The sequence below is a fragment of the Rhamphochromis sp. 'chilingali' genome (genome assembly GCF_963969265.1).
Source record: "Rhamphochromis sp. 'chilingali' genome assembly, chromosome: 17".
NCBI lineage: Eukaryota > Metazoa > Chordata > Actinopteri > Cichliformes > Cichlidae > Rhamphochromis > Rhamphochromis sp. 'chilingali'.
This window is the reverse complement of record NC_137944.1, coordinates 18370397-18393943: the sequence shown is the minus strand read 5'-3', so window position 1 is coordinate 18393943 and position 23547 is coordinate 18370397. Positions and strand designations below refer to the sequence as shown.

The 23547-nt window shown below is 41.7% G+C and overlaps 1 protein-coding gene across 3 annotated transcripts in view; it reads right to left on the bottom strand.

Moving 5' to 3' along the window:
* Positions 1-370: 370 nt before the first annotated feature.
* kcnq4 (potassium voltage-gated channel subfamily Q member 4) overlaps positions 371-23547 on the bottom strand; it is a 61252-nt gene continuing 38075 nt past the window's right edge. For 2 of the 3 annotated variants that reach the window (XM_080862891.1, XM_080862889.1), the window contains exons 2-15: positions 20512-20602; positions 19156-19282; positions 18671-18846; positions 17494-17619; positions 16716-16826; positions 16523-16618; positions 16322-16410; positions 13769-13894; positions 12754-12810; positions 10695-10924; positions 10519-10615; positions 3516-3647; positions 2486-2624; positions 371-1215 (exon numbers count right to left, since the gene is read on the bottom strand). In XM_080862891.1, coding sequence (XP_080719017.1) covers positions 1012-1215; positions 2486-2624; positions 3516-3647; positions 10519-10615; positions 10695-10924; positions 12754-12810; positions 13769-13894; positions 16322-16410; positions 16523-16618; positions 16716-16826; positions 17494-17619; positions 18671-18846; positions 19156-19273 — 1701 coding nt within the window. In that variant the 5' untranslated portion in view covers positions 19274-19282; positions 20512-20602 and the 3' untranslated portion in view covers positions 371-1011. The remainder of the gene's footprint in view (positions 1216-2485; positions 2625-3515; positions 3648-10518; positions 10616-10694; positions 10925-12753; positions 12811-13768; positions 13895-16321; positions 16411-16522; positions 16619-16715; positions 16827-17493; positions 17620-18670; positions 18847-19155; positions 19283-20511; positions 20603-23547) is intronic. The other variant, XM_080862890.1, reaches the window with a different exon arrangement.

Here is a 23547-nt window from a genome sequence, read left to right as displayed (position 1 = left end):
TGAGTGACAGGAAGCTCTGGAGAAAGTGACGCTTTCCTGTCCATGAAATTCTCATTTTTTTTCCCCATCTGGTCTGAGGAGCATGCGTGCCGGGAACGTGGGCTGCAAGACAGCAAGTTTTAAAGGGCGGGTTTAAATTTAAATACAGGTTACTGAGATAAGTGGCATTTGAAAGCCTGTTAAAGAACATTTTGGCTCTATTAAATTCTAAACAAGTACGAACATTCCTTATTTCAGTCAAACAGGGATGTGTGTGGGTTGTTTTCTTTCTTTCTCTGTTGTTTTTTTTGCATGTGGGCTTGTTGGAGACCAAACTTCTAAGGAGTAATGTACTGTATACACACCAGTCCAACACATTCTCCTAACTCTGTTTCATGTGTGTAGTTTGGGCAATTAAAGCAGGATTTACACGTTTAACCCCTTCCTTTTGTTCAGATGATACCACTGGAGTCTGGTGGCTGTCAGTCGAGCCTGAGAGATTCTCCCCTTTTCCACAGGAGCACCTTGTCTCAGCTCCTTTGGTGCTACTCAAGAGCTGTGATGCCATCCTAAATTATCAAAGTAATCACAGACAAATCAGTGTCTGGTGAAAACTGATGGTGTGGACAAAAGATTTCTCTAAAACTTTAAAAAACTTCAGTGAACCGCACCGATTATCTACAGCTTTAAATTAGGCATCGATGTATATAGCATGAAGTGAGCGGCTGGGAGTGGTTCAGTAGTCAAGTATTAGTCGTTCACGTGTCCTTTCTTCATCTCCATCCTCATGTACAGTAGTGGGTTCAGAGGTGTGTGCGGTGAGCAGCTTTGGCTGTGGCTCCCTGTCAGGTGGAGCCATCTGTTGGCCACGGGCTGGAAACGTTCACTCGAGGGGGAAAGTAAAGGGGGGATGCAGAGTGAAGACTGAAATGAAAGGAAGTGATGAGAAGTCATTTAGGCTGAGTGAGGACACAGCCTTAGGAAGACATACTGTAAAGGGTTTGTGCCTTTGTTCGAACAGTCAGCTCATTGTCATTCCAAGTTGCCGCTCTCAGACTGAGAGATGTTGAGTGTGTTAGCAGAGGGGAAGAGGTCTCTTTGGTCCGTGGGGCTGTGGTAGTCAGAAGTCAGGTCGGGGTCGAGGAGGGAGGACAAGGTAAAGTTGGACGAGCCTTTCTTCAGGCACTGGGAGTAAAAGTTGAGCAGGAGGTCCAGCTTGTTTTCTATGGACTGAACCTGAACAAACACACACAGACATGAATGGCACTCATGTAAGCTACATCTCATCACTTCCTAACAGCACATGAGAGCTACAGAACAGAAAGAAAACACACTTTAACAGGTCCACTGTTCATATATCAAACTCTACTCCATTACTCGGCCCTGAAAATCTTAGAAATATGGTATCTAACCAGATTCTTACTCTGGATGGCATTACCTTGGCCTCCAGTAACACTGTGAGGAACCTTGGAGTCATTTTTGACCAGGACATGTCCTTCAATGCACATATTAAACAAATATGTAAGACTGCTTTCTTCCATTTGCGCAACATCTCTAAAATTAGAAATATCCTGTCTCAGAGTGACGCTGAAAAACTAGTTCATGCATTTATTACTTCCAGGCTGGACGACTGTAATTCATTATTATCAGGATGTCCAAAAAACTCACTGAAAAGCCTTCAGCTAATCCAAAATGCTGCAGCAAGAGTGCTGACAGGGACTAGAAAGAGAGAGCAGATTTCTCCTGTTTTGGCTTCCCTTCACTGGCTTCCTGTTAAATCCAGAATTGAATTCAAAATCCTGCTCCTCACATACAAGGTCTTAAATAATCAGGCCCCATCTTATCTTAATGACCTTGTAGTACCATATCACCCTATTAGAGCACTTCGCTCTCGCTCTGCAGGCCTACTTGTTGTTCCTAGAGTATTTAAAAGTAAAATGGGAGTCAGAGCCTTCAGTTTTCAGGCTCCTCGGCTGTGGAACCAGCTTCCAGTTTGGATTCGGGAGACAGACACTATCTCTACTTTCAAGATTAGACTTAAAACTTTCCTTTTTGCTAAAGCATATAGTTAGGGCTGGACCAGGTGACCCTGAATCCTCCCTTAGTTATGCTGCAATAGACGTAGGCTGCCGGGGGATTCCCATGATGCATTGAGTTTTTCCTTTCCAGTCACCTTTCTCACTCACTATGTATTAACAGACCTCTCTGCATTGAATCATATCTGTTATTAACCTCTGTCTCTCTTCCACAGCATGTCTTTTATCCTGTCTTCCTTCTCTCACCCCAACCGGTCGCAGCAGATGGCCGCCCCTCCCTGAGCCTGGTTCTGCCAGAGGTTTCTTCCTGTTAAAAGGGAGTTTTTCCTTCCCACTGTCGCCAAAGTGCTTGCTCATAGGGGGTCATATGATTGTTGGGTTTTTCTCTGTATCTATGAAGCGCCTTGAGGCGACTTTTGTTGTGATTTGGCACTATATAAATAAAATTGAATTGAATTGAATTGAATTACCTGTTTCTCCACCTTGACTACACGGCCCATCATGCTTAGCTCATCCAGTGAGTCCAGTTCTGGCTGTGTCTTCTCTCCCTTTTCAGGACGTGTCTTCTTATCTGGCTGAACAGCTCCTCGTCCAATTATCTGGTCCACCCTTTTTCACAAAAATAAACCATAATAAAGAGTAAATACCCAAAAACTACAAGACTTTTTTTGGCTCAGCATGATTGATGGGAGGGCAATGGAGAAAGTGAATAGTTTCACAACTGAGTTCAGGTGCTTTAATTTAACAAGCTCAGTTCAGCTGCACAAACGAGCAGTCGTTGCTGCTCATCAATCGGGGAATGGTTACAAGGCCATCCAAACAATCTGAGGTCCATGTTTCAACAGTGAGGAAGATTATTCAGAGGTAGAAAACATTCAAGACAAGAAATCTCCCCAGGAAAGGACATCCCAGCATATGCAAAAAAAAAACCAGAGCTATGACTCAGACTCTAGGCGTCAGTTAGCATGTTAAATGTTAAAGTTCATGGCAGTACATGTTTGGCGAAAACCAAATAGCCTATCAGGCAACAGATTCTGTGAAATGCTGCCTCTGACGTTCACAAACAGGACATCTTTGTGATCTGATACCAAACCATTTTGGTCCGGATCAGAGTCATATTTTGGGTTTTTGTGTTCAGAGTATCTTTGGCTTCATGCAGTTAAACCATCTTTGCAGAGAGTAAAGGAGTAATGCAACTTTTTCTTTTTATTAGCTTTTTTGGCCTAAGTTCATCTGCACTCAAAATAAAATGTTTTCCATAATCCGAACCTGACTGACTAAACACTGATTATTACCCTAAAAGGATAAAACATGACACAAAAAGCCAGTGAGTTTCTAGACTGTCCTCATAGAGCCACAAGTCACTTCTTCTACTGATTTTTCTTCTTTTTTTTTGTTAAATAAACAAGAGATAACATGTTGTTTGTTGAGCTTTAAAGAGTGCTTCAGAGCAGATTCACAAAAATATCTTCCTATGAAACACACAATTAAAAGAGCTACCTGGTCTGCAGGCTCTTGATGCGGCCCAGCATGTCCAAGTGTCCAGCAGAATACTGCTCTATGACATCCTTCACATCGTACGGGCGTAGTGTCTCCTTAAACTTCCTCTTGGCCACAAGGAACTTCAAGATCCTACACACAGACAACACACACAGAACTCACTGTTAATGCTCCTCCGTTCACCTTTAGATGGCTTCAAAGCGCACGCTCACACAAGCGGGGGTTGAGTGAACTTTTGGAAGAATGCAGGGGTGGGAGGCTATCACATGAGGCAGCCCACCTTGACAATAACAAGATTAATTAAAGTCAGCGTGACCTTATCGTTCACAAACAGCTGCATAATGGTAACAGTCACAAACCTGCTAAACCATGTGGATATATTGTGACGATGAGAGCATCTCCCAGAGACATTTCCTTATCAGTATTTGCCGTTTCAGCTTTTCTTCGGACAGAAACGGGTAACACACGCACACGTGCCTCTAGCCCCCACTCCCCCTTCCTCTTTTGTCAGTGTGACAGCCACACTGGAGCCACTGGTGGACCACAGCTGCTCCGGCTCCCAGTGGATGCATCATCACCATCCACATCCCGGCGTGGGGGGAGTCACACACCGAGGATTGTCGAGCCAGCACTACTGTACGCAGCAAACACATCGATGACAACATGCGCCGCCAGAGCTGTTCTGGTCGGACGTTTCGCTGGAAGGAGCAGAGCGAGTGCAAGAGATAACGGGAAGAGAGCAGAGGAAAGTTTGAGGATGGGTGCGAGTGCGCGCCAGGCTTTCTGTGTTGGATGGGTCATTCAATTTCCTTCTTATCACTTAGTCAACTTAGACATGCTGGACACAGCTACACATCCAAGCTTTCTCCACACCCTGTGATAGATTGTCCTTCACGTCATGTCAAGAGAGTTTTGGGAGAATGAGGGAAGGAAAGGCAAGGAAGCAGAAGGACGGAAGATGGGATTTTTTTTTTATGAGACAATCCTATCTCTCCAACCCCATACGACTGAGTCGCTGTAATAAGCCGGAAATCAGAAATGCTCAGCTGTTTTGGGAAATAAAAAACACACATGCATAGGTAACTGTGTGCACAAACACAATAATGTAATAGCACAAATGCATACATGAATGTAGCTGCTGCTCGCTGATGTACACACCAACACAAGTGCGCATGTGGGCGATGCACGAGCAGTGAAATCTCAACTTGCGCGAGGGGTCATTTTCTGTAATAACCACTGTAACCTTTGTTGAGGTCTGCAGCTCTTGCATTTCCAGTGACCGCGTGTTGTATAGTGACCGTCCTGCAAAGAAAGGGAGAAGGTGCAAGCGAAGGAGAAGAGGAGCGCGAGGAGGAGGAGTGGAGGTCTGCAGCTGGTGCCGAAGCAGCCGTCAGCACACTCCTCCTCCTCCTCCTCTCGCAGCACTCTATTTCTTGATGACTTCTGCGTTTGGGGGTATTTTTTCAGGCGATCTTTTCTTATTTTGCAGGTAAGTGCAGATTTTTTGCCAGGGTGGGCCTCAGGTGCGGGTAAAAGAAAAGGTTGAGACAGGATGGGAGGGGGTGGTGGGCTTAGATTTGGATCCTCCAAGGATTTCTTCAAAATGCTGACTCTCCTTCCTGGCCACTGATATGGTTTTCATAATACACAGTCGGATAAGAGTAGGGCTCCCCTCTCTCTCCAGTTAACTTCCTGTCAGTCGCAGTTCTACACTACAGCTGGCACTGCTCACTGAAAGATACCATCACCACCCCCCGACTTCTCGGAAGCTGAGACGTAAAAACACAGTAATGACTGAACAAATAGAAGTGTCAATTGTGCCCTAAAATGCTTGCTTAGCCAATGCAAATATTTTTGCAAGTCAGCAAAGGTGGATCTCTGATAGTGTCAAATGGCAAAGATTTATCTGGGAATTAAAAACGACTGTTGTGCTGACACAAATTCTACGTGGGCCAAGTAGGGTGAGCCCCTGCAGGTCTGATCCTTCACTAGATTACTGAATAAACCCTATAAGCTACAGTACGTGGCTAAGTATGCTTATGGAAAATTTGATGTGTAAATCTGATAACTTTAAAAAATATTCAGCTGAAAGAACACAAAATCTGATGATTCAAGATTAAACACTATAAATAGTGGCCGTGTCCAAGCTATTTTTGTCACTTCGTCTGAGCCATCATTTCTTTATATTTTGCTTCCCAGGAGTCAGATTTCAAAGTGGGCTTGAGCAATAGTTCTCCAGGCTTCCTGAAGTTCTTTGTGACGAGTTATTTGTTTGACACTGGCTGCTATTTGACTCATTTTCAGTTCAATCCTTGTACCTGATCATTTTCAGAGGAATATTTGTTTTGTTTGTTTGTTAAGCCACTTAATGCAGACCTATGAATCATTCCAACTACAAAGAAAGTTACAAATTACAGGAAAGCTTTCCTAAGAGAGTTCAGGCTGCGTTAAAGAATAAAGGCCATAACAAAAATTCACTTTAATGCTCATTAGATTTGTACAAACTCAGTTTTTGCCTCATATACTGTATTTTCATGTGTTTTTGCACATTTCAATAACTGTCTGCACCTGTATCCCATTTTTCTAGCATAAATATAAACACATCAGCAGCGGCTCAAGACATTTGCATAGTACTTTAGATTATTGGATTTGTTTGGAGGAGACTTACAATAAAGGAAATACAGAAAAACACCAGACCTAATTTCCCCACACCCTCCTCCTTTCTCCCACTACCAATCCCTTCGCACATACGCAAACAGAACGGGCATTTACGCATTTATTCAGTCAGCCGGGCACTGATTAATAACATTCACCGAAAGTGAAAGATCAGCACTAAGACCTGCTGCAAAATGTGGTGTTTTCACTTACACCAATCAAATACCTTTCTGAGAAGCTGCATGCATGTGTGTGTGTTAACACAGTGATGCACCTGCTGTTTACACACCTGCACTATATATAAGAAGCTCCTCACTTCTATTGTCTGCAGCACTGAGCAGCTGAGGTCAGAGCTATCTGCTGAGTCAAGTGAAAACCCGAGGAGAGATCATATAATGGCCTATCAGTGGCATTACACTATCAAACCATTATACATCATCTCTGCAATGGTAAACATCCATCTGCTGTGCACCCAATGAAGAGAAAGCATCACTCTATGTGTTAACAAGCACTGTGTTCAGACAGCTCATTAGTAAGTGGACAAGAGTAAAGTCTGATCGGTTTAAACAGCGTCAAACTTAGAAAACCTGAGAGACGGGGCAGAGATGTCCTGTTGACCTTGTTGGGTAAGAAGACAAATGTGCTGCATTTCATAACTGCCTGTCTTTATAACGGATGCAGCTTTTTCCATTTCTGATATGATACTGATACCAATCTGATACCAGTGATAAATTAACAAGCTGTATCCACAGATACAGACACCTAAAAAACACCATGCGACAAATCCAAGACTGGTGTTTTTATTAGTGAAATAATAAATGCGGGCAGGCCTCAGATAAATACAATAAAGAATCAAAGCTGTAATATAATCTTCCATTTTTCCAGTTTATTTCACTAGTTTAATTTAAGCATATTATCATATTATCATATTAAGAGTCAATATTTACACTCACACCAGCTGACAACATCTTTTGCCAACATGCATGAAGGAAAGCAACAAGTGTGGTATGAAGAACAACTTCATCAATGCATTTTGGTCTGTGGCCTTTGTCCAGGTAATCAAAACCATGTTATGTGACCATAAGTGTAATAAATATTCCAACACAATCAAGCTTTTCGGGTTCAGATCGGACTGACAGCATAAGCTGTTCCCTTGTTAAGTGTCTGTGTCTCTACTGTTCGATCATAATACTCTTTCAACCTTAGAAAATATTCAATTGATTGTTGTTTCTCCAAGCTATGAAGTCACCATGGTAACTTGCACACACCTTACCTGCTCCAGAGCAGGTCATGTTTCTCTAGCTCGCCTCTGATGCAGCTAGAAAGTTAGAGGTAAAGATGATGGCTTATAAACACATAGGAGGTGTACTGTACATGAGATAGCAGCTACTCTGTACCTAATGGAAATGCTCCAAAAGGTCGTAACTGTTTATGCCATAAAACTTTTTGTATTTAAAGTGTAGTCACCCTCAGTGTTCAGAGTTAACTCGTTGTAGTAAAGCGTTCCCTCTGCAGTATGGAATGATTTTCTTCACAGGAAAATATCTACAGTGTTCTATGTGAGATATAAGAAGAGGGAAAACATTTCTAAAAAAGGGTGCTGATGTATAATACACAATATAAACCAAAAGAAGAGGTTTTGAGAACTGTCCCATACTGCACTTGAACTGACAACCTTCAATCTAAAGAGAGAGGTGAGCACATATGGTAACTTACCCACTAAGCAAGAGATGAGAGAGAGTTTAGCAGCTTTACTGTCCTATAAGATGCCATGTAGTAAAATAATCCTGAAGCATAAAGGCTTGAACTTGTAGTACAAAATTTATGTACTTAGTTTTGCACACACTAAGTTTACTGACTGACACAGTCTGCATTTTTTCCTTCTTGGCTTTAAATGGACTTTATTTATTCAGTGCTTTTACACTGCAGGCTTTTTCACTTAGCGTACACATTCGTACCTTAGTTTTAAATAGATTACTATATGCTGTACATCTCCTCAGACACACTGAGTGGCTACACCAAGAGTGTTGCTTTTAGCCCGTGTTACCTCTATAACCTCTTTGGCTTTTTCAGCTCACGGTTTACAGCCTCAGCTGACAATAGAAATGTTTACAATTAGTCACATGTTGTCAACACCACTTGTGTTGTAGCTGGTCTCTGGTACCTTGAGTTGATTTACCAACTGCCTTTGTGTGATTGCATCAGGGAAAGGGATATTATGAACTTACAGGCCAGAAATCTGTCTAAAACAAGTTACTGTTGAATGACAGCTGAATTTCACAATCCCTGATGTCATGATATATAGATTTTCATTTTATGCATATAACCGCTATTTTTTAAAGTATATATGGAACCACACAGACGCTGTCACGCTATCAAGAGAAATGCTCTGAGGGTACAGTGCTGACATCAGGGACCAGAGTCATTTTAATGTGCTCTCATCGTCACCCCAACCTGCACCCCGGGAGACAAACTAGACCGTAACACCAGATGTTTGCTAGCAATTGTAGTATTCCTCTGCTACAATCTCTTACTATTATGTGAGAATGAATGTGACTGTGTACATGAGGTGGGAGGACACTGGACCTATGTCCACATGTCTCTCCACTTTTCGGCGTGATAGGAATTAACATCAATCTCAGCTCAGGTGTAAGCAACTTCTAATTTTTGGTGTCATTGTTGAAATGACACAGCATCATCTGGATGCTTGTATACTCTCTAATACATTTTTCCAGTCATGCCACCTCACACATGAATGAGTCGGGCCTGCTGAGACACAAGGTCACATGGAGGGAACTAACCCAGCCTGCAGGAGGGCCCAGTTACCTCTCCTAAGAGGACATTTTTACTCAGTCAGCTGAATCTGCGCACGCCAGCTCTTAAATGGAGGAGAGGCATGTTCACCTATTAATGAAGGCTGTGTACAATAGGAACCACCACTGGCGGGTGAGTGATCTTATCCAGTCAATAACAGGACGGACAGCAGCTCTGGCTTGTAGCTGAAAATTATGATTTAATAGAGAAACTACACTCATGTAGAAAAGAAAGTACAACCTTGGTCAGTTCAAAGGTTTTACATATGAAAATATAAAAAAGTCGCTTTATGCTTGGAGCGCTACAACCATGCAAGAACAGCAACATATTACATCGTGTCACTACTTACTCAACAAAGGCTAAGCCAAATACAGAAGCAGTATTTGTAAAACTAAACAAATCCATGATTCAGTAGCTTGTAGAGTTACCTTTGCCAACAATAAGTTGAAGTAATTGTTTTATCACTCTCTCACATCACTGTGGAGCATTTCTGACCTGTTCTTCTTTACAGCGTTGCTTCAGTTCATTAATGTTTGGGTCCTTCATTTAAGCAAAACTCTGTTAAGGTTCCTCCACAGCTTTTCAATCAGGTTGAGGTCTGAGCTTTGACTCGACCAATGCGACATCTTGATTCTTTTCTTTTTCAGCCCTTCTGTTGTATATTTGTGTTTGGGGATCATTGTCTTGTTGGATGACCCAATTTGGGCCCAGCTTCAGCTGTTGGACAAATGTCTTCACATTTGACTCTAGAATGCTTTGGTGTACAGAGGAGTTCATGGTCAACTTAATGCAAGGTGTTCATGTCCTATGGCTGCAAAACAAGCCCAAGTCATCACCCCTCCACCACCATGCTTGACAGTTTGTATGAGGTGTTGGTGCTGATATGCTGCAGGTGGTTTTTGTGCATTATAGCCATATAGCCATGCAAATAAGTAACGAGACAGTGTAAAGATTTTTTTTATTATATCCTGACTCCTAGACAGAGCTGAAAGATAGTTTCTTTGTCAAATGACTGTAGTTGACTTTATATTATTTTCTTTTATTAAATAGAGAATATTTTGATGTCTAATATCAACCTGCTAAAAGTGTCATCACTAAAACTTGGCTGTAGTGCGATGGAGACAAAGGAATCAACCATAAAGCTCAATAAAAGACTATATTAGGTATGGTTTCAGTATTGAAATTATTATTTCAGTATCATTTGAGATGTTTCTAATTAAGTCACAAATTACAAAAGATCAAAAATACAACAATGGATCAGCAAATACAAGTTTTATACTTCAGCGTGGTCACTAAGAGAGGAGATGATTGAAGCATAAAAGAAATACTTGTAATAGAAGATATGTTATCCAATAAAACTCCACAGTTAAAGCTTCTGCGACAAAATACAGATAAACTAGTGTTTAAGTCTTTGATGTCAAGTACAGAAATACAATTTTAAAAATTAAGGAAGGACCTCCAAATGTTTATTTCACACTCACACAAAAAGAAAAAAACCTCAATTTCAGGAAGTACAGCTGATGGCAGGACTCACCTGACAGCTCGTATAAGCGTCTTCACTGCTGGGATCACCTCCTCCATTGTTACGTCACAGTATGGTTTGTCTTCCACGCTGTCCTCCCCGAGTCCCTCTATTAGTGCAGAGCAGCGGTGAGTTACTCAGACACATTTAAATGCAAAGAGAATAGAAAGTGTGTGTGGGCTGCTCACCATCAACAGGAGGACGCGGTTTGAGGCGCAGGGAGGTGCGGAAGCGTGTGCGGTCATTGAAGCTCCAGCTCTTTTGGACCTTTCCCGGGCTCGTGGCCTCGGGGACGTTCTCCTGGCTGGGAGAGCGGCGGACACCAGAGCTAGGGGACAACGGCGAAGCCTTGTTCCGAATAGTTTGGGATGAACGGGAATTGTTCATCCTGATCCGATCCCGAAAGCCTATTTTACCGCTGACAGCAAAGTAGAAAGAGTTAAACATATGCAGGCACTGGTATTCATTTTGGAAAACTGCAGTTTTGTCACTGATCGCAATGTCCATGCCTTTGACTTTACAGGTCACTACACCGTGTTATCCTGCGAGCTTAGGGAAGCGAGAGAAGGGCAGCCTGAGCTTGTTGGAAAGGAGTCTGTTAGTAATTGTGGAAGAACACCAAAAATGTGGCCTGTCTTTCTAAACAGTCATCACATATACAAACAGACGAAGCAAGGAGACGGACAGACATTTATATTTTGTCCCAACGAAAGACAGACTAGCTGACTTATCATGGAGGCAGTGTCCAAATGCAGCACTCTGAATTGCTAGAAACTCATTCTGCCCTGAGGATTTGTTCATTTAATGTGCCTATCACAGCACCTGAATCAGCAAAATCAAAACCCGAAACCTGATTCAAGACTTGCACTAGTGCTGGGACGGCGGAAAAATGCTCCACCTACCATCAGAAAAGCTCTCTTAATCCGTTCAACGGTGTATAAGCATCAAAATATTAGCTTCAAAGTGCAGCCATATAAAAGGTGTCTCATTAAGTACTCTATACCACTCACCACAAGTCAGCCCCATACGTGAGGTCATCTCTTTACAGTAGAAAAGCTATTTAGCAGCCATTCTCTACGGAAGATTGACTCCTAACGCTGCTGTTATAGCATGCACTTGTAGTCCAACCCAACACTATGGCCACTCACATGTTCCTGTCACGGATCCATAAGGCAACACAAACATCATGCACCACGGAGCAATTTTGGCCAAGTCATTCGCTCAAGAATTTGTTTTTTACGATGATATACTCTTTGTTTTGCATGTGTTACAAGGTAGCCGGCCATTTAAATGAAAATATAAACAGCTTGGGAGTGTTGTTGGAAACCGCATTTCATTCAAGCAATGAGAAATGCTTTGGTTAGAGTAGAAGAAATGGGGGGGGTAGAGTGAAAGGAGTTTGCATGCTGCTGGGAAAGGACGTAAAATCATTTGGATCCACTGAGGACCACGAACTTTACTGAATCTTTCCACAGCCATGCAGGAATACTGCATGCAATCTAAAGTATTTGAGCACTAAAGAATACATTGTTTGCAAACTAATATGACTAATATGAACAGGAAAGTGGAAAGCATGCTTAATCGTTTAAGCAGTTTCTCCAAGAAGAGACTAAAAACTGAACTGACTAACTGAAATGAAAGCAGGAAGCAAGACTAGAGCATGACATTTATCAGACTTTTCAAAGAGTAAAAAGTCACTGATTTTTGAGGGAATACTCAATGTCCTCAAAATCCTCAAAATCCATGTGTTTAACTTGTCAGAGTCGTAAATCACCCACGACTTCTGCAGTGATTTTAACACATGGTTTCGTCGCTTCTTTGCCAAAACAAAAACATTCAGCTCTACATTCTCCAGCAATTACAATAAAGAAGAACTTGGAGAAATTTCCTCATATTAAAACATAGGAGAGCATGTTTTTATAATAAAGGATTCACGCAAGCATTTGTGGACCAGAACGTAGTGACTGTTTGAAGTTTCACATGGCAGCTTGTTGATTGCTTAAAACAAAATGAAATGCTGTAGCATCAGCTAAGTCGTGCTACTTTAATTTAAGTGGTTACTGTTAAAAAAATTTCACATCAGAATTTTTTTTTTTCCATGAACAAAACATTTAAATCACTGCACTGGCCCACAATCATTTGGGTGTTTCAGGCAAGGTAAGGAGGATGTGCCGTTAAAGGAGGATGCTAGGTATTGATCTGTGACAATTTAGCGTGCCCTGTGCACAGGCTTGTTGCCGTGGATACCTCTGCTTGCGGCCACCGTGTATCCGGAAGAGACCCCGCTTTTTAGAGAGGAGTTGACTGGGGAGACACACAAGGCAGAGGGAGAGAGGAAGTGAGGGGAAGAGAGGAGTGGAAGAAGTGGGGGAGGATGGCGGAGAAGTTCTGGGACACAACCTGAGTACGTGTTGTTACCCGTGAGGATAAAACGCAGCAGAAGCAAGAAACGGAGAGAGGAGGGGTGAGGTGTAACATCTCAATAGTCCAAACAGCCTCTTCCCTTACCTTCAACTGGAAAATATATTTCTGAGAGGCAAGTTTGGATTACTGAGACACGCTCAGTTAGCAGTTAGGTGGGATCAGTTGGTGGGAAAGGGTCATGCCAGGGTAGAAGGTAATGCTTCACCTGAGTATATTCATCAAGACAGTCCATTAAACATCACGGTGGGACAGCAGCTCCTCAATAACGAGACAATCCTACCAACAAAACTTAATATTCAAAAACCTTAATGTGCTTCGCTCTCATGCATAACTCCACTGTTTACAAATTAGATAAACAGCCCTGTGTTACTTTGGTTTGAGTTTATGCTAATGAATCTATCCCAGCTATGAATGCCCTTTACTCAACAAGCACATCTCATGACTTGGAGAACAAACCTGCATGGAACTTCTGCCTTCCTGAGAACAGATGGAGGATGGATGGCATGGAAAAGATACGATGGAAATAATAGGGGAAGAAAGATGAAGACAGGAAGAGGAAACTGGTGAGTGAACAGCAAGAGGTGGTGGAAATGGCAGGAGTATGCGCTAAAGCAGACAAAGATGCAGAGAAGCAGGAGGGCCTGCAACACAGTGGTCTCAGATCACATTAGTGAAGAACTGTTAGATAAAAGGCGTACATGCAGAAAGCTCTGGAAGCAGCGTGTCTTTTGCATGTGTACACCTGCTGAGTGTATTGTTCTGTGTCTTATTGCCTACAGCAGGACTATAGGCAGACTTTTGTCACCCTGCCTGGATGTACTGTGAGGCTGTTGCGTACCTGTCCCCCGACAGGTAGGGGGAGCTGTAGGGCCGCAGCCCAGACAGCAGCGTGTGGTAGGAGTTGTGGAGAACCTTCTTGGTGTTACGCTGTCTCTGGAGGTGACTGAACAGTAGCGTCAGTTCTCTGACACCCACGTGCACAAATAAACAAAAAACACATGAACAAATGAACAAAAAGGCAACAAATGGAGGAAAAACTAACAAAAAGGCCAAATCGATGGTCCAAACGCTCAAAACAAGAGGGATACATGAAAGATCTAAGATGTAGAGTACTGTGCAAATGTCTTGAGCCAAAGCTGATTTGTTTATATTTGAAAATGGGAAATAGGTGCACAGAGATATTAAAAACACGTGCAAACATACATGGAAACACAAAATACTAGGAAAAAGGCGAGCATTCTTATCGAGTCTTTAAGCAGTCTTCAGTAGGGCTGCCACAAACGATTATTTTGATAGTCGACTAGTCAGCGATTACTTTTGCGATTAGTCGACTAATCAGATCATCATCCATTGAACATACAGCTTATTGCACCAGCAGCATCTGCTCTTATATAACTATCATTAGCTTTCAGCTTTAAGTGTTTAAGGTATGTGCTAACTAAAAATAAAGACAAGATGATAGTTTATTAAATTTTAATGACATTTGCAGAGTGTTTCGGTGGAGTTTAATAAACTCCTTGCTATCTAAAATATAACAGGACACCGGAGTAAATTCTCCAGCATCTCACACTTCTGATGATCAGCTGTCTGCTTGACGTTTATTCAGCTGTGTAAAAACTATAACTTTAATCTCATCCAAACCGATTTACTCAGGAACAAATAAAACACTGAAAAAAGCCAAACAACATTTTGAAGTTATCTAAGTGACTTATATATCATGTTTAACCTGAGTAGTGAAAGACGGCGGTGGGTTTGAAAACGATCTGCCGGGAGTCCGGTGTTCTCACGGCTCTAGTTAGCCTAGCCCCCGGCTAGCTATCGAGCTAGTGGGTAACAGACGTCTCCGAAAACGTCGGAGCGCTTTTGAAAATATGTGTTGTCTTGATAAACTGAGCAGATATTTGAGGTTTACACAGCTACATTCTCGCCTGAAAATATGTTAAACGTTTATTTTGTGACCCAGAAAGAATAATAAGAATAATATTAAAACTAACCAGCTGCCGCCATTGTTGGAAACTAAGCAGGGCCGCGATGGGCCGCGCTATGAATTCTGGGACACAGTTTCTTCTTCTTCGGGGTTTAACGGCAGCTGGCATCCTTGGACATGCAGTGCTGCCATCTTCTGTTTCAGTCCATTATTACACTCTTAAATCCTACTACTGATTCCTGCGTCTTTTGTGATCTTACAAAGCTTCAAACGACGCGTCGACTATTAAATTAGTCGTCGACGATTTTGATAGTCGACATAATCGTGACTAGTCGACTAATCGTGGCAGCCCTAGTCTTCAGTAATATTTCTTCAGACTCCTTGAAGGACATTCAAAGCTCTTCTGTTGGCTACCTTTTGTTCGGTTCTTTGCCAGCATGATCAATAATGTTGATGTCTGGGCTCTGGGGAGGCCAATCCATGACTGATAGTGTTTCTTTGTGTGTTTTTTATGCAGGCTTGCTTTCACTCAATAGGCAATGTGTTTGTGATCACTGCAATCCTGAAAAATGAAGCCGTTACAAATCAGATGATTTCCATATGGTACTAAATCAGTGGGCTTTTTTGTGTTCATAATTCCATCAGTTTTGACACTTTTTGATCACAGATCAGATCAGACAGTGGTAGATCTAATACAACTATCTGCTACAGATAGTTGTATTAGAGCTGCCATTTGTCCACATGTTCAGTTTCTTTAAACTGATACAATTCAACCTTGGTTCTTTGTCGTCTGTTAGACACAGAAGCAGAACTGGTTCAGCGCTTTATTTCTTTTTTTTGCTTGAATGATTCGTAGGACAATGTTAAGTGGCTTAAGAAAATGAATAAATAAACAAACAAAGCATTCCTCTGATAATTGCCAGGTAACAAAACATAAAGAAATGAGGAGTAGTTCAAGACTTTGCACGGTACTGTACATGTGTGAAGAGTAAGAATCGGGCAGTGCAAGTCTGACTTAATTTAAATGTAAACAGATGCATGTGTCTCTTCATGTTTCTCAGGTTCCCCTCCTTTTAAGAAAATAAAAATTAGTCAAATTAATACATAAATGCAAAACGTAAGAAACCACTGCGTAGAAGAAAAATCTGAAAAAATAAACGAGGTGGCAGAAATCTTAAATAATAAATGGAGAGCAAATCAAAATCATTTCTGTCACTACAATCCTCAGTTTAACTGAGAGAGGGTTGCAGGTAGCAGACATGATGTGTGCAGCGATATGAACGCATGAGCAGAAACCAAACCACAAACTTCTCTACATGTTTCAGGATTTGCTTTTTGAGAAATGTTCTGATGCAACTCTCAAATCTCTGTCTGCCTTTACACTCCAACCAAACACGGCCAAAGGTGCCCGCAGATTTCTGATGGCTGAATCCACTCAGTGCTCAGCCTGGTAGGAGCGCCTACCTGAAAGAAGGCAACATGCTGTCGTAGAAGTACCAAGTAGCTGTTAGATAGGAGTGTTTGGCATCTGTTGAGTAGAGACGCCATGCAGCCTGAAGAAAAAAAAAACACAAAGCGATAAAAACAGCGAAAGTTAGCAGCCTGTGTGGTTTCCTGCTTGAGTGTGAATGAAACAGCTTTTGAGACTCTTGCTGTGGCCGTCACCTGTATCAGGTTTGCTGCAGGCATCCTCCTCTTCTCAAAGTGTTTCTGCCTGTGTTGCTCTTGAACCTTTAAGGCAAAGCCTGACCCCAAAATTCCCTGAGGGTCAAAGATCAAATTAATGTCAGGAGTGCAACTCGTGACTTTGGGCAATGCCGAAGCAGTCGCGAACTGTGAGTAAATATAGGAGACTTACAGCAGGCAGGGCAAAGAAAGAGACTCCCAGAAGAGCAAAGCCGGCAGCTAGGAGCCGTCCCTGCCACGTATGAGGGGTCTTGTCACCGTAGCCAATCGTAGTTAAAGTTATCTGAGTAGAGGAAGAAATACAGATCTCGAGCTCAAAATAGAAGAGGCCTAATAAATTACCAGTTTTCAAAAACTGCACTGACATGTTGCACTGTTTCTTTTACAAAGAGCCAATTTTTTCAAGCATATATTCACGAAAGCTGAAGTTACTCCCACAAAAAAGATCTGATATGAAAGTGCACTCACTTCCACCCGTGATTTCTGTCAATTTAAAAACCACAGCAATCTTTCATGACATGTTTTGCAGTGACTAGAAATCACTGTGAATTATCTCACGCTGAACCCTCCTCTAAGACTAAGAGTGAGAAGTTTAATAGAAGCTCTGTGGATCCACGCCAAAACTTAATGGGCTCTTCTATTGCTCTTGCTCCATTGTGGAACTCAGCCTGGCAGATTTTTTGCAGTCTTGTTGACAGTCAGACAGACAAAATGCACAGCTCACATACCTAAAGGTTTGTGAAATGCACATTCAGATAACACAACAATCACTCACCTACAACTGAGTCTTCTTTAAACAAACTGGCCAAAAACAACACATTTACCACCTCCTGAATCTTAATTTATAGATCCCATCTGGGTATACTCGAGCATTTAAATCACAGATGATAAGATGATAAAGGGATGTTTGCAAAGGGAGTCCAAATATGGGCACAGTTAGCAATACTCACAGTCCCCCACCAGAGGGAGTCTGCATAAGTGTTGAAGTCTGAGTTGATGTCTTTCTCTGCCAGGTAGACGAGGAAGGAGGCAAAGATCAGGACCAGGAAACCTATGTACCAGGCTGTGATCAACTCCTGTGAGACAGACAGTGGTATTAGTCACACCTGTCAGCAGCATCACAATCCACCACAGTCTCTGCTGTATCTCTATTATCATTATGGGCTAAAATCTCATCATAATCACATTTGGCTTCCACTTTGACTTGGCTGCTCTGACAGCTGATGCATCAATTCATCACCATTATCATCATGACAGCCGTATATAGGTGTTCTCCAACCGAATGCTGGGTGACAGGCGAGGAAGTCAGCACAACAAGGTAACAGCTAATTTGCCAGAAATGAGCAGCGAGTTTGATGTTTGAGGCCTGTGAATGTAATCAAACAACGGCTGGTCATCCATTAGAGTCACAAGATATTCCTTGACGCTGAAAGCTATTGAGATATTTATCCCATTAGTTCCCATCATGTCATCGCGGGCCTTTTAATGGCAGCCCTCAGCCTCCTCTCTGCTCTTATAATAATCCATAATGTTGCAAGTGGCTACTGTGTATTAGCTTACTTTTCATTTTCAGTGTACAACTTAATCAATGAAATGTTATTGCTTAAACATAAACCAGATAAACAGTGTTTACATGTCAGAACATGTGTATGATGAGTTTGGACAACGTACACCACCACAGTGGATTTTACATCAAACAATCACCATGCCACTGAAGTGCAAATTTCACTTTTACTTGAAAGTTTTTACCAAAGTATTACGTTAACTGTTCAGAAACTACAGACGTTGTTATACACAGCTCCCCATTTTCACAGGTTTAAAATAACTGCCAAGCTAAATGATTGTTTTTAATATGCAGATGAAATTTTGCATTTAGGGACTGAAGTGTAGATCCCAGGGGCATCATTGAAAGCCATTTTTCCTCCTTGCTTGTTCGTGGGTTTCTCCACCTCCAGTTTTGACTTCAGTAACTGAAAAGCTGCTCTGTTGTGCTGGAATTAAGAAACTGATTTGGCCATTGTTTGATTTGAAAAACTCTTATTTAAGCTACTTTTGAAAATCTTACTTTGTGTCACCGCCCAAAAACATAGGGACCTAACTGCATATTTATCAGCCTCTCATTCCCACCTTGCTGTGAGCATACACCACGGAGCCCAGAAGTTTCCAGGTGCCTCCTCGTCGGTCCATGCGTACCATACGCAAAATCTGAAGAAAACGCATGCTGCGCAGGGCGGACGTAGCAAAGATGTTGCCCTGCGTGCCTGCTGCAATCACTCCCAGTGACGCCACGAACACAATGAAGTCTAGAGAGAAGATGTTCACATCATGACAAAGAAAGAAACAGCACCCGAGGGATACTTTTATATGAATACATTAATAGTTTCACATATTTTCCAGCGACGTGGCGCAGGCTTATTTCAGTGTTACATAATGTAGCTATTATAGAGGCAATTCCCATAAGAGGAGAAACATCCCTTACAGGATCCTTCTGTGAATTATGAAATTTCACCCCCTCTTAATGCCATAAATGTCAGTGGTTCCAACTTTAAGCTGCTTTTTCAGCACCAAATCAGTAGAAAACAGGTGGAAAACACAAATAAACACACTCTAACCTATGACACAAAAAGGCTTCCTGGCAAATTTCAGTCGTCCTTTCCATCCTCGGTATCTGCAGCAACATCCGGCTGCCCAAACCCTGATGAAGTACTCCAAGCCAAACACCACGATCATGACAAATTCCTGCAAGCGACACACACAGAGTGAAAGAGGGGTCAGTTATGTTTGTTCAACTAATCATCATTTTACAGGGTTCCCATTAAATTGTTAAACCAGTGTCACGCTCACCAACTGCCTCCCAAACAGAGCTGTCTATTTTATTTAAAGTAGCAATCTGGTGTTTATCTGCCCAACGTCTATCAAGTTGCCAGTGATCCATTTTGGATCATGGTTATGTTCAGCTTGTGTTGTAGCCACACGCTAAACGCCTTTTTCGGAAAAAGGACCATGTTACCTTTCAAGTGAACTCAACACAGCCTCTATGTTGAGAGACCACAAAGAAAAACAAAAGGAAAAATATCAGTGCTGTGGAAAGGATCATGGTAACATGAAAAGTACACAATATGTCACACTGCATGTGATGAACATCTAGCTGGGAAGTATATTTTACATTTTTTTACAGTAACACATGAACTAATGTGAATCTTCATAACATGATTTACATTCCCTGCACTCTGTTTATTAAACCTTTCCCATGATATCATTTTAAAGGTCTTAGCAGAGAGAGAAAAACCGTAGCCAGGGACATTCGTGTCATATGTTCAGTTTCTAAACTGAAAATTTAACAGCTTTAGAGTTCTGACTCAAGTCAAACCATTTTCCACGCGTCTTTCCTGCTTTCAGGTTTCTGGACCGTGCAGACAGTTTATAATGCGCTGAACCAATCTGTCATTAGAGCAAATGTTCATGTAAGTAAAATCCACTAATGGGTGATTGTCTGCTAATGGCCAGGTGATTGATCGAAAGAGTGAAGGGAGGGAATGTGGAAGTGAAGAGTACTACCATTAAATAACACGTTATGAAGCGCAAGGTGGGAAGAGAGAGGGGGAAAAGGTGGCTGAGAGAGGACGAGTCAGGTTAGGAAGGAGGAAAAGGGTGTCCATTACCTTTCACTAAAGCAGCTGAAGTACAGAGGAAGAGAGGGGATTAAGGGATAGCTATTAGGATTAGTGCATCATGTCTGTGATTTCCTGCGCAGTCAACAACACCTGAATCCTCCCACCTGCTTACATGGCTATCTGCGCCGCTAACGGTAAAGAAAAGCACATACGCAAGCACGCATGGATGGACTGCAGCAAGTGAGACGGCATGCATGCAAGGACAGCGTGTGACGATGTGCACTGGAGCTGCCATAAATGTGTTTGTATAAGTATAAACAAGAGGGGAAACTAGAGGGAAGAAGGGGGTCCTACCAGGATGAAGAGACCTTGGTTTGCGGCTTTCTGGTGTTCGGGGATGGTGGAGAACACGGACAGCACTAAGCAGCTGAACACCAGAAGAAAACTGAAACACACACAAAAACACACCAGTTACACACACAGTTCATTACATATATTGTTTAGTCTCTGCATGATTAACCGCTAACACAAAAAATTACTGCACACAAAGCAGGAAAACACTTGCTGATCTGTAACACAATGCAAACGGTCATATTCAGTGAGTAGGACAAAAATCACTCTAATGGAACCAAGTTTGTTTGTTTTTTGCATAAATTGTCAGGCCATTCAACTGCCACCTTATTACGTACCCTGATTTAACTGTTCATTACTGCAAATATCTAATGAGCAGCAATGGCAGCAACTCTGTGCACAACCATCTCTAGGGTTTACTGACAATGGTTTGAAGAAGAGAAAATATCCAATGAGCAGCAGTTCTCTGAGTGAAAAAAAAACCTTGTTGATGTCAGAGGTCAGAGGAAAAGGGGCAGACTGCTTTGATAGGAAGGCAACAGTAACTAAAGATATACAGAACATGTCTAAATACACAGATTAGCTAGAGCAGCAGAAGACTGCACCCAGTCCTGGGAGCTAAGCTGAGGTTACAATTTGCATGGACTCACCAAAATATCCCCCTGGCAAGTGAGTATATAAAAGTTATAAATAAATAAATGTTTAAATTTTATTTCATTTTCATATTTAATTGTATTTTTATTTTTATTATCAAAAAATAAAAATGTGTTCCACTTACAAGCCAGAAACTATTTCATTCTGTTGTGAAACATCCTGAATACTCTGCGAACGATCAATGAAATCAATAAAACAGCTAAACATAAATCAGAAGACAAGAAAACCAGCCGCAATCACTTGATCTTCTGAGTGTGGTTTGTGTATCAGAAGTACTGCTTATTCCTGCCATAAACCTTTATTGTGACATGCTAATGATATTTTAGTCTCGCTCTCCACTCGCAGCACATATAACATCACAGTTATATATATAATCATATATAATCATCAGGAGTATATATATGATTATAATAATATAATAAAAATTCAGAAGGGTTGGTCTAATGGCACATGGATAATATAATTATTATTATTATGGATAAAATAATAAAATAAATAATCTAAAATAATCTTTTAGATTAGGACAATAGCAAATGGAAACCTGCGGTTCAGCTAGGAAAAAAACTTCGCCCCACAGAAGTAATGGCCACTTGAGCTCAAGAACTCCCCTGAAATTAAACACAACATAAATTCTGACTGATTCTGTCTCATGCTTAAGCCGCTCTCATCTTTATATAAGCACTTAATTTTTTTCAGTGTCTCTGCAGATGTGGGAAGTCAGAATTTCCATCATTAAGTTCAGGACAACTGTTAGGGAACATTTTAAAATGCCGAATCTATTATCACAGTTCTCACATGCAGACATTAGCTGTTAACAACAAAATATTTGATGCCATTCAACAATATTTTCCTCACTACGCACAGGGCATCAACTCAAATTTCATGTTAGTGTGTTTCTGGAATTGCGTGGGGCCTAAAAGAGGAAAACACTGGCACTACTGCACCTCGCTGTCCCACTTAACAGGTGGAAAAAGTTATTGCTAGATTCAGTGTAAGTGCGATTAAAGGAGGCTCAGCATGCTGATTATGTTAGAAAATAATGTTTCTTTTTATTTTCATTATCCGTTAATGATGTTATTGTATTTATATATATATAATTGGTTCCTCAAGAGAGCTACAATGAATTTATTTAATCGCATATTCTCGGTGAGACTAAAAACTAACTGTCAGACAACCACAAGAACTTCATTACCCACACCGAGATTACCTCAACAATGGTAAGATTATCACAGATCACCCCAATAGCGTGATGGAGCTCAGCTGCTTTGCTTTTGGCTTTATGTCATGGTCCTGGGTCGGTGACCCAGCGCTTTTAGTTATCATTTTCTAGTTTATGATGATGATGATTATTATTGTTTGAGTTCTGTGTGTTATATTTGGTCTGCCTTTGAGTCTGTCTCTGTCTATGGTGTCACCCCATCTGTTTGTGAATCTGTCTGTTTAGTTCAATGTCTTGTCTGGTTCCATGTGTCTGAGTTTCCTGTTTTATTGTGAAGGTTTGTGTCATATGTGAGTGTGCTCAGTCTCGTCAGCTGTGATTTCTCCCAGGTGTGTTCCCCTCCTGTCTCTCATCCCTTGATTACTGCCGTCTGTGTATTTAAGCCCTGTGTTTCTCTGTGTCAGTGTCGCGTCGTACCCTCAACTAGCTGTGTGTTCTGCTTCTATGTTCCCAGTGTTTGGTCTCCTGCTCCAGTTTAGTGTTTCTTTCCAGTGTTTCAGTCCTTGGTTCCTCTGTTCTGACTTTTGGTTTTCTTTTGGTGAGTTTAGTTTGTACGAGGTTTTTCCCAGCAATAAAGCTGCGCCTTAAGTTTCACTTCCGTGTCTGAGTTCTGCATTTTGGGTCCACCACTCCTGCTTGCCTGCCACACAGCGATTCATGACACTTTAACCACATACTGCAACTCCGCAGCTCCACAACATGATCCACAGCACAATAACAGTGAACATGGAAGGACCATTTGAGAACAAAGTGGGTAAAAGATACAGCAAAAAAGAGCTGAGAGAAATGAACAAACACACAACCACTCCCTGGCTGCCCTTTGTGCCATTTGAAATCTAGAACAACAAGGCAGGATTATCCAGGTGGCAGCTGCTGGTCCAGCTGGTCAACATGTCACAGCCCAAAGTTAGAGAACACTTGCTGGACCCGAAACCAGTTCTCAAAGCCTCGCACAATGGTGCCCTTTATCTTCAGTAATACGATCAACAAGTCTCTAACTGGGCTAATGTGTGAGAAATGAAATGCATTTAAAGCGTTTGCATTAAAAAGCTGCTTTGCAAAAAAGCAGCAGGTCAGATGACAACAGCTGAACTGAGAAGCACACAAAGCCTGATCTGTATACCGTTTCCACTGAGAAATGTTCCACTGGGAAAGAGGACAACAGC